This window comes from Cynara cardunculus, assembly GCF_001531365.2.
Source record: "Cynara cardunculus var. scolymus isolate 2C chromosome LG 8, CcrdV1, whole genome shotgun sequence".
NCBI classification, from domain to species: Eukaryota; Viridiplantae; Streptophyta; class Magnoliopsida; order Asterales; family Asteraceae; genus Cynara; species Cynara cardunculus.
The window spans coordinates 17,167,558-17,178,803 of record NC_037535.1 but is presented as its reverse complement, the minus strand read 5'-3'; the positions used below and the strand labels follow the sequence as shown (position 1 = coordinate 17,178,803).

The 11,246-nt window shown below is 37.0% G+C and overlaps 1 protein-coding gene across 3 annotated transcripts; it reads right to left on the bottom strand.

Annotated features, from left to right (window-relative positions):
- Positions 1-920: 920 nt before the first annotated feature.
- Positions 921-10,674, bottom strand: LOC112516652 (DExH-box ATP-dependent RNA helicase DExH9). 3 transcript variants are annotated; one of them, XM_025123815.1, is made up of 15 exons: positions 10,596-10,674; positions 10,204-10,548; positions 9,345-9,545; positions 9,050-9,268; positions 6,427-6,765; positions 5,996-6,100; positions 5,706-5,816; positions 4,848-5,098; positions 3,596-3,719; positions 3,199-3,481; positions 2,940-3,094; positions 2,562-2,711; positions 2,240-2,472; positions 1,851-2,115; positions 921-1,407 (listed from the first exon to the last, which is right to left on the bottom strand). In XM_025123815.1, exons 2-15 carry the CDS (start codon positions 10,492-10,494, stop codon positions 1,129-1,131), a joined length of 3,006 nt encoding a protein of 1,001 aa, XP_024979583.1. In that variant the 5' UTR covers positions 10,495-10,548; positions 10,596-10,674; the 3' UTR covers positions 921-1,128. The 3 variants fall into 3 exon arrangements, with proteins under 3 accessions (XP_024979583.1, XP_024979584.1, XP_024979585.1); XM_025123816.1 differs by having other exon boundaries at positions 9,050-9,235; XM_025123817.1 differs by lacking the exons at positions 10,204-10,548; positions 10,596-10,674 and having other exon boundaries at positions 9,050-9,255; positions 9,345-9,402.
- Positions 10,675-11,246: the final 572 nt, after the last annotated feature.

Sequence of the window (11,246 nt, the reverse complement as noted above, 5' to 3'; positions counted from 1 at the left end):
TCTCCATTTCTTCCTCCAAACATCCCAACGGAGCAACACCCTGCGCCTTCCTTCATCGTCGCCCCCTCCCTTGTTTACTAAAACCGACAAACGGCGATAATTGAGTCGGATTAGGTTGGGGATAGATTTAAATCAACCCAAACCAACTCGTCTGACTAAGTTCCAAACCCAAATTATCACTCCCTCGAAATCGAAAGGGTCGAGAAGAGTTATTGTTAGTTGATAGATAAAATACAATTCAAGTTTATCATTGTTATATACTCGCTTTAACGTCTTATATTTGAATAATTATAATATCTTGGATTTTCACGGTTAACTATTTTTTGTTCTTGTTTTTTAGGTCATAATTTCAATTTAACCATATTTTAAAAATTAGAGTATACTACGTTTTGTCCATGGGCTTGTTGAAAATTGATATCTTCATTCCTCCTTTTTTTTAGAAATTATGGTTTTTATTTTTGTAATTTATAATTCATTGTTGATTTTTTTTTGTATTTAACTATAAACTATTGATAAAGTTGATATTAAAGGCAAAAACAACAATGAATTACAAACTATAGAAATAAAAACCAATAGTTTCAAAAGTACAAAAACAAAAATTGCAATTTTTAACAAACCGTAGGGACGAAAACGTAATTTACTCTAAGAATTATGTTGAATCCGACTAGCCAACCCAAATGAGTCAAATTGAGTTATATTGAGTTGACCAACTATCAATATCAATATAATTTCTAATCCATTTGATTTCTTTTTCAAATCTGTCTCATAGAGAGTGTTCCCAAAGAAATATGTAAACTCATATATTTGTTATATAAGCATGCTTAACATACACAAGAAAAGCTTTTTGCATAATAATATTACTACAAAACATAAACAAACAACTTTATGAAGGTTGACTTTCTAGGTCAACACCCAGAGACTTCAATTTGTATATTTTGTTGCTTCCAATAACCTTGAATTACTTGGATCAATAAATATCATCAACCTTTGCCAGTCAAAACAATTACACAAGAAAGGCATTGTTAAAAATGCCATTACAAAAATGTTACCTTAAAAGGACCAATCTCCTTCCTCTTGTGAGACTGGTCATGTGCTTTCTTCTACCTATTTTACGTTATCAACCGCTGTCTATAAGTATAGAGACGCTGCAAACACGATATCTCTCTTGATCTTTGAAACCGCCTCTTCAAATTTGGCTTCGAGTTCAACTTCCCCGATGGATTTTGCTGCTAGTATTAATTGCTGAAGAATTTCTTCCAGTCTCCTGATGGCTCGAATCAAGCTGCCTTCAAACACTTGTGTGATTTCCATGATCTCATAGAATTTGGACCCGTTGGACCATGAATAAACAGCCTCCATAATATCAGGTCTGAACGAACTCACAAAACCCTCTACGTCAATTTCAACCTGTCAAAACAAACATGATGGTACGTTCATTGAAGCTATTACAATACAAGATTGGGTAGAATTACTTTACAAGGGAAAAACCAAATTTAGTTCTTGTAGTCCTAGAATGGTTCCAGCTCAATTTATTTCAAATGATATGCTTCATGGATACAGTTGTTCCACTCTTGGTTTGATTTGGTTTTAGACTTACCAAATTAAATTGGGATTTCAACATAACAAAATTAACATTCTGGCTGAGGGTTCAAATAGCGCACACATGTAGAAAATTACGGAAATTGGTAAGAAAAACCAAAATTAAGGAAATTCATTTAACGAAGTTAAGCTTAGGGACCAGTGACTGTATTTTCACTTTGTGAAGTTGAGGGACCATGTTCGGTTTTTGGTGTAAACCACAGGGACCAGAAGTGAATACTCTAAAATATACAGGATGAAGAGAATGTAACCTTGCATTCTAGCTGAACTTTGGCAACTGTCCGAGCTGTGTCTTGCAACTGTGTAAAAAGCATGTCTAGTTCTTCCCTGGGCTTTTGAGCATTCTGAAGCTTCTCTTGCCACACAAAACAAGATAAAAGAGATACCATTTCTTCTATCTTTATGTCTTTGAAAACCCCGTTAAACATGAGCTCCGTTAACACCAATTCATCGGCACTGCTAATTTCACAAGCAACTTTCCCCTTCAATTCCACAACATCGTCTCTAGTCACATATCTGCATCAAATAGCATATAATCCTGGTTCTTAAACAGGATATACAGATGGTTTTCATGGAAACCAAGGTGAAACGAATATTTCAAATTTTAACATCTTGACTAGAAATGGATGAGTATTTTTACCCCATTCTCCGAAGAACCCTTTTCCTTGCTTTGAGCTCATCTTTGAAGGCCAGTGCAGAGGAAGATCGCATTGACCTTTTGATTGCTTTAATTTGAGCAGTAATTTCTTTCTTCTTGTGCAACACTTTCAGCTTTTGCTCAACAAGTGGAGACTTTGCAACTTCATGCTTCTCAAATAGGTTCTCTAGTGCCTCAATCCTGCGGACAGCCTTCCTATATGACCCACTTTGGACCTATCAAATGAATATATGTATATGTAGAAATGAGAATGTGCCAACATATGGAAACTAGAAGCTGCAAAAACCAAGTGCAGAAATCCAACCTTCATGTCTTCTTCAGGGTCCAAGAGAGGTATTCCTTGCTTAGAAAATCTGGAGAGAACTTCAGACACCTTCTTCAAGGTATTTTCCCGATTTTCCAATGGCAAAAGATCCTTTGCTATTATGAGACGCACACTACTCAAGCTGTCAATCTGTTCGTAGAAAATGACGAATCAGATGCTTATTCTCGATAAAGAACAAGTAATTAGCTATCGGGTAATATTATCAAGAAAACAAGAAAATGTACATTCTATGATCGAAGTTCTGTTTTGAAAATCGACCAAATAACACTTGGAGAAATGACAGGCATGTACCCATTGACTAGAATACAGAGTTCACAATCCGAAGTAAATTGCAGAGAGAGATAGTTAGAGCCTTGCCTGAGAAACAGGAACAGAAACAACAACAGGTTCCCCCGCATCCTTCAAGGGAACAATCTTAATTGTTTTCTTTAGAAGTTCATCCTTAGACACTGCACATCTTGTAAGAACATCCACCGTATAGTTTGCATCTTCTGGGCTTTTATTTGTATCATCTGAATTACATATAGATACGTACACACACACACACATATGTCATTTGCTACTAGTGCAACGCAACAAATGTAAGAAAAAATCTCATAGATAATAAATATCCAACCTTCTGAAAGACCCTTCACCCTTTGAAAGTTGATTATAACACCCCATGTGACGTGATCCTCAATTGACAAAGCTAGGGTACTTTCGTCATTACTTGTGCAACGGACACACACAAGCCTGCCAGGCTGCAAAAATGGCAAGCAGTATCTAGGAGAAAAGATGATGTCACGGACATCCTTCTTCAAGTTTCTATATTGCTGCAGCAAAGAGTAATAATTTTCTAAGCTATCCTCCTCTTCAATGTGAATTGAGTCCCTTTCCTCTTGAAGATCCTTCATTTGTCTCTGCAAACAAAGTAGACATAAGCAACCTCATAGCAGAGTTTGAAATTATTACCCTTCCAACCCCTTATATGCAAGTAAGTGGAAAGATACGCAAATTCAAATGCAATAGCCAACCTCAAGATCAGGGATGGCTCGGTCAGCTTGGAACTGATAGAATGAATTACGAAGCAAATTTTCTGGATCACCGTCTTCACATCTCAGTTGATTCAAAAGCATGTTGTAGCTTAAATGGAAAGCACTGGAAAGGTCCACAATGGAGAGTCAACTCAAGACGCGAACCATACAAGTTAGGAACATGAAGAATGCAGCAGAAGAATTCAGCCACATATACATAAAAAAAATGGCAAATTAACTACAAAAGGTATGCCTCTAAGCATCCCACTTTGAATATCACGTTGTCACAAATACTTTGCTATAACTTCTAGATATACTCTCTCAACCCCACAGTCTTCAAATTACATTAATTGTTTTGTTAACTATCTGAATTTCTACTATGCCATGGGACTCTCGTGCTATTTGCATGCCAACTTCCTTATTCAAGCATTCTAAAAGATTTCTGACCATGCATAATGCAACTTATTTACTCTTTGAATACTATGATGAAATGGTTGAAATGATTTATGATGATGCCACTAGTAGTTTGGAACATCAGAAGAATGATGATAAAATGATTGTGATTGGGAGAGAATGACATCGAAGACAGATATACCATCAATCAACTTTAGTCAAATGACGGTCATTGACAAATAAGATGATTAATTTTTCTTGAAAATTAAGAAGGTTCTGAACAGCGGCTCTCTCAGCCTTGTATACACATCAATTAGTCTTTTCCTCTGCTTTATTAATAAATGGTAATGATTCAGCAACCATAGCAAATGGTTGTCCTGATTGTAAAAGATGCAGTGGACTTTCTGAAATATTGTGACTTAGGGGTTGTTTGGTTAGTTTTCCATCAAGTCATGTATAGATAAAGTTGTATGTGTTGATTAATCAGTCTGTATAGATTGGACGGGTTTTTTTTGGGAGGAACTTTTCATAGATAGGAGCGTATTTTTTAATTGGGGAGCACGTTTGAAATAAAATTGCCTTTCTGCATAAAGCYCCCCCCCCCCCCAAGAAGCTTACCGGATGAGCAACTTTATATATCATTAAGCCACTACCAAAGAGTCATGTATAGTTGACCTAATAAGTTGCGAGTCCCATTAAGCTCATTAAGCTGCTAACAAACAGGCCCTTACTGACTTAAGCTCTCTGGGCTAACATAGTGTGGACCATAGTTGTTTTATGGTCTTTTTAAAAGCATACAGTATAACCGTTGACAGGATTGGCAGCAGCACAGGAAGAACCAAGAGTGAGAAATCCAAACCTGTTCAAACAATCAGCACTCCCTTTGACCATCATTTTAGCAGTGGAAGGTTCCAACCTTTCATCAACCATAAGAATGCAGATCCCACGGTCATCAATTCCTCTACGACCAGCACGGCCACTCATTTGTATATACTCCCCACTTGATAGCCATCTGAACTTATCTCCATCAAACTTGCGGACATTAGAGAAGACAACCGTTTTTGCAGGCATATTAAGACCTATGCTGAATGTCTCTGTGGCAAACAAGCACTGACAGAAAATATTCCAATATAAACAAGTTAAAAATCTGCAAGCATATGCTAAAACAGGCAAATGTATGACCAACAAGAAAAGAGGGGAAGTGGGAAACTAGGGAAGTTGCACATAATCTTCAGAAACATCATTACTCCCACCTCTAGTCTTGGGGAAAAGTTAAACATCAAAATAATGAAAAAAAAATTAGAAGATCGTGGAAAAAAAGCATAATATATCATTCAAGTAATCGAAGCTTTGGACAACTACATCTCGGTGTGCTCAATGGACGAGGGTGGTATATCATGCATACATATATGTGTATCTATTAAGTGACAAGAAAGTCTAACAAGTTTCTCACTATACTTCATCAAAGGGAACCAGGAAGCATAAACATAACTGTGTGTTGAAGAGGAAGGGTTTGAAAGAAGTGCAAATACTATTCACAAATGCACTTCCATTGAACAGGCCATTTTATCCCATGCAACTCTTGTCGTCTCAGAGCACAAAAAATAGCACCGACTTTGTCCAAGTACAGGTGAAAACAATAATATACAATTGCACCGAAATGAAAAAGACCACTACAGAGTATATGAGCAGTAGAATTATGATGCTCTCATCCAACCTTGATTAAGCCTTCTTGGAATAGTATTTCGATTACTTCCTTCAATATGGGCAGCAAGCCAGAATGATGCACACCTATTCCACGCTTCAAGAGGGGAAGCATATTTGATACCTGACAAATCCAAAATCCAAAATCCAAGAAACAGAAAGATTAAAAAGATCACTCCAACACTAGATAAAATGCATCTCTAAAGGGGAGTACAACTGCCTTCCAGAATTTTTCAACATAGTGTGATTTAAACATATCATTGTTAAAATAGTTTTTAAAACAGAGAGATGAGATAATCTTGCCTGGGGTAGCTTCTTATCGTCATCTGATAACATGTCCATAGCACTCCAAAAGATGGTTTCAGTGTTCACTTTCTCGTCATCCTCGTTTAAATCCATTTTCGCCATCTACAGAATATTCAAGATAAGAAGTTGCAATATTAAGTTCGAAGGGATGATTCTGATCCCTGAAAGGAATTGATAAACATAAAGGAGCAATGTAAAAAAATTGACCGGTTTGAGTGTCTAGATGTTACTGTGTCAAATGAGAGATCCTCACAATCATGTTACAAAAGCATGGTAATCCATGGAACTAAAAACAAATATGCCATAATCTTATACACAGGACATAATTACAACTTGAGTACATTAAACTCCAAAAAGAACATATTAATAACAACTCGCATGGTAAATAATCGCAAAGTGCATTTCCACACCAAAGAAAAAACAACTACCTGCATTGCAAGGAATTCACATTCCCTTTTGCTGAAGCTAAAGATTATGACAGGGTCGTATTGGCGTTGAATAATCATCTTCACCATCTTGAAAATGTCACTATCTTCACCAGCTCTACCATTGACCAGCCCCTTCTGCCACTTCCCGTTATCTTTCTTCTTGTCACCATCATTAGTTGGAACAAGGGCATTTAAAGCTTTTTGAAAACTGTCCTCACGAAATTTTCCCTTTTCATCCACCACCAAGTATAAACCATCACCTCCAGTAGGGAAAAGGTAATGCTGAAGGGGTGTGGGCCGATAATCTGTATAAACAATATGACATGGTTGCTGATGAACCTGCACTATAGGTTACCATATTAATTCCTTCATATCAAAAGCAAGTACTCATTTGACATGATAGATAATTATTTACATTAACGTAAGTTTGAGAATCAAGTTTGACCCAGTTTGATTAGTATCCCTCACTTCGGAGAATAAATTAACAGCAGAACAAAAAAGAGAGGTTATCATGCAAATTATACACAGCTAGCAGCTGTAGAAATTCTAATAAGGAAGCCTGCTTGTACCAGTGTATGATAAATATTTTATGTACGGGTATTCAGGACCACTACTAGAGATGGAAATTTTACCCGTTGGGGTGGGTACCAGGACAGGGATTCCCTGATTTGGCAGGTAATGGGGCAAGGACAGGGATTTATTTTCATACCCGAAGCGGAGTCGGGAATGGCATTACCTGCCCCTAATCCGAACCCCGATTAACGTTTTATATTAATTAATATATGTATATAGTGTGTGCATAAATAAATATATATATGTATACATTTATTATTAAATGACAAATATATTTTGATCTTTAATATTGGTTATTAATACAGTGACGATTCATTATAATTGTAACTTTAAAATGGATCGTTTTTTATTAAACGGGTACCCCAACGGGTTCCTCGAACCTGCAGGGGATTCCTTCCCCCCCGAACCCGTCAGGGATTAGTCTGGGCAGGGACGGGAGGCTTAAATGGGGGTCAGGGTCATGGTCTACTACACTCAAAGAGAAGCTACATTAGAACGTGTATATGTCTAGAACATAACAACACCGACTATCAAGTATCAACAGTATAACCAAACCAAATCAAACGAACTCAGTATATCGCATGTTGTGGAATTGGGGGCTTGGGGGGGTAAGGAACAGTACTCATCCACAAACTAAAACAGAAGCCACATAAAAGAAGTTCAGACCTCACATTACAACCAACATTATGCCTCCAATTATATCCATTGCAAATGGATGTTTTATATGTCTAAAATATAAGCACTTAAAAGAACACAAAAGACAAATATTCCAACATCTATTATTAACTTGAGAAGTAACTTACATGGTATAAGTCAACTAGGTCCAACCAATTAGAACCACATCCAACCGACCACAACGCTCAACCACTGAATGCACCAAATGCTACTTAGTTACTACATTTATTTTCCTAGTTATGTTACTTATGCTAATGGTTAGTTACCAAAAAAAGACCATCCTGTTTCCTATGATTCACTGATTTGACTGTACACAAAGCTTCACCAAATTTGACAAGCATTGTGTTTTTCGCTCCAATTAGGTATCTCAGTTAATTGAATGATCTGAAATCTTATGCAGCAACCCATGTCAACTCTAAAAATGTTATGCGATAATCCTTTTACATCAAATGAACTCAATGTGGGAATTCTTTAAAAAAGCAGAAATTATGTCGGAATTTTACCATAAAAGAGATTAATGTGGCAACCCTTCTAAAAAAGTTAAGTACCAAAATGAGAAAATAAAAACTTCATCAATGATTTTGTTTTTGATTCTTCAAGAATCGCCCAAAGAAGTGTCCACATTTAAAAAACACCACCCTCCACGTTTTACACCTAAGAAGGTGTCCTGCCTTGGTGCACACTTTATGACAACAATCTACCAAAACAAAAATCAACAAAACCCAAACACACCCGATATGTCCCTCGGAAGTAGGGTCAAGGGTGGGATGTACGCAGACTTGTCCTCTACCCTAAAGAGTAGAACGACCGTTTGGCTATTTCCGTGAATACCTTTGGCTTGTGAAAAGTGTTTGCAAAAAGATTTTGGTGAAAACCGAGTGCTCCAAAGGGTAACAAAATGGAGAGCATTTAAAAAGAAGAAATGGTATCTAAAACAAAAATCAATGGAAGAACGAACATCAAGATACCAACATTCTTCCAGTTGGTGCAATATATTTGCATTAAATACCAATGTTCCCTGCAACTGTTTTCAACATTTTCCCCTGACTCATATCTCTTGAGAGAAATCTTGGAATACCAAGTAATGTTGCTATAATAGTCTAGGAACTCTACGTTTCTATTGAGATGTATGATGAAAATCACATAATACAATCACTAAGAGAACCACAAAAAAGGATTTCTAATCTATCTCAGATATAAACCCTGAAAAATCGATCACATTTATTAGTCATTTATCAATTATGCTGGGCAGAAGTCTGAAAACTTGTAAATGTTCTAAGCTAAGGTATCATACTTAGTGACGTGTTGCAAGCATGCGAAAATAAAATCATGATGGTTATTGCAAAAAAAACCTCTGGAAGCAAGTTAGGCTTACCTTCGCAACCCAATCGGCAAATTCCTTTGCATTTGGAACTGTAGCAGAGAGGAACACAAAACGAGCATTTTTTGGGGCCATAACAATGCTCTCTTCCCAAACCACCCCTCTTTCTCTATCACGCATATAATGTACCTCATCAAAAATAACCCATGCCACCTCCCTTGTGACCTCTGATCCTTTGTACTGCATACTACGCCAAATTTCTGTGGTCATCACCTAAAAAGAACCTCAAAATTTATAAACAGAAAATTCAAACAGATTTTGTGGCACAAGTGGAAAGAAACAACATTACCAAGCAAGAAGCATTGGGTTCAATAGTAACATCCCCAGTCATCAAACCAACATCAGAGAACTCTTCTTTAAACTCTCTATACTTTTGGTTACTCAGTGCCTTTATAGGAGAAGTGTATATTACTCGTTGCTTATTCCGCAGTGACATTGCAATAGCATATGATGCCACAACAGTCTTCCCAGCTGATGTATGCGCTGATACCTGTAAAAATGAAATTTACCGAAACCAGCTTCCATGAATATCATACAGAACTTAATATTCTGATCGACAGAAAAACATGATGACCTAAAAATACTCCCTCTTTGCCCTGGAATAAAATACAAGGACATATACTTCTTTTGTGATCAAACAAATCAAATTTTGGTGCTTATCCAGATTTATGGGAAATCAAAGGCACTATGTTCAATCATATCAAATGTATGACTAGGAAAAAGGAATTCCGAAAATCATAATTCACAAGGCGAGTTATATTGCTACAAGGAAAATCGTAGTTTAGCTTCTATTTTCGGATCAAAGGAGCAAATGAAGCTGTTTTTCCTACTTTGAGGCAACAAATTTATTCCCACCATTCTCAAACTAAAGAGGCATACTTTTTGAGTTTTTACTTCCGGTGTTAAACTGGTTATTTTTCAATTTCATAACTAACATAGATTCTACCATTCATATGAGGTATGGCAAGTGCATAGGGATTTCTAATAAGTACTATTATGGTAGCAAATTTGTAAAAACCCATATTAGTTTAGCATTTAAATATTACTAGGATTTACATAAAAAAATCAAGTACCTCCTTTTTAACCTGGAGGATATACGATTTACAAAGCGAAACAATCAAACAACAAAATAAACTAAAAACAGTTACCATCACAGATTCTCCGGCATTCAGACAATTAATTGCCTCCGACTGAAAAGGGTCGAGAGTGAACGGAAATTCCTTAGCGGGCTTTGAATCTTCCTCGACATTCGACCGCCGAGGAACAGCAATGTAGTTGTCCGGGTATGAAACATCATGAACACAAGCAATCCCCGCGTCAGCTTCATCGTTGGTTCCCGTTAATCTCTTATCAGCGTTATTGTCTTTCTGTTGTTTGTTCGGTGGAGGTGTAGAAGTTGAAGGACCTTCCTCTAACGACTTCCTCTTGACTGATCCCATTGATAAGCTGTGAACAACTATTTTGGTATTATTGTACAAAAGGAATTTTGAAGCCCTAAAAATCAAGGGTTTATAGTTCCAATTGCCAACAAACAAGAAACCCTAGTGCAGGATGAGTCGATAATTTATATATATGCCTCAAAATCTACCTAAAGGAAACAGAAAAGGGGCGGCGAAGGTTTATGTTAGGGGCAGGCAGCAAATCGCCAACCGTGGGGGAACCCAAAACTCTCGAATATAAAAGATAGAGCGAAGTGCATTCTTGGTCCTTTGAGTTATGCCTTTTTCCCGGATTTGGTCCCTATGTTATATCCCGTTTTGGATTTCATCCTTAAGGTTGTGTTTGGTATACTGAACAGTGTGAGACAGGATAAGACAAAACACATTTGTCTTATGTTTGACGTGTCTTTATATGAAACAGATGTGGAATAAGTGTGTCCCTCTTAATCCCCCTAGAACTAAGAGAAAGAAGGAAGCATTTGACCAATATACCCCTAAAATTACAAAACCTACACACACTAGTCCGCCTCCACCCTCTCTACTCGTCTCCTTCATCAATCTCCTCTACTCGTCTCTTTCATCAAGGTCGACTCCTCTACCCGTCTCCTTCATCAAGATCGATCTCACCTCTACTCGTCTTCATCCTCTCAAGTAATTGATTTATGCTATTGTTTCTAAAATCAGTTTATGCTAATTGATTTAGGCTACTGCTTTCCAAAATCGATTTCTCGTACATCGATTTATGTTATTGT

Bases quoted from the DNA above. Each gene is read 5' to 3' on its own strand.
- LOC112516652 (XM_025123815.1), bottom strand. From the start codon at position 10,494: ATGGGATCAGTCAAGAGGAAGTCGTTAGAGGAAGGTCCTTCAACTTCT. The intron at 9,269-9,344 runs GTAATGTTGTTT...GGTTCTTTTTAG, and splicing joins AACCCAATGCTTCTTGCTTG to GTGATGACCACAGAAATTTG. The intron at 6,766-9,049 runs GTAAGCCTAACT...CCTATAGTGCAG, and splicing joins TTGCCGATTGGGTTGCGAAG to GTTCATCAGCAACCATGTCA.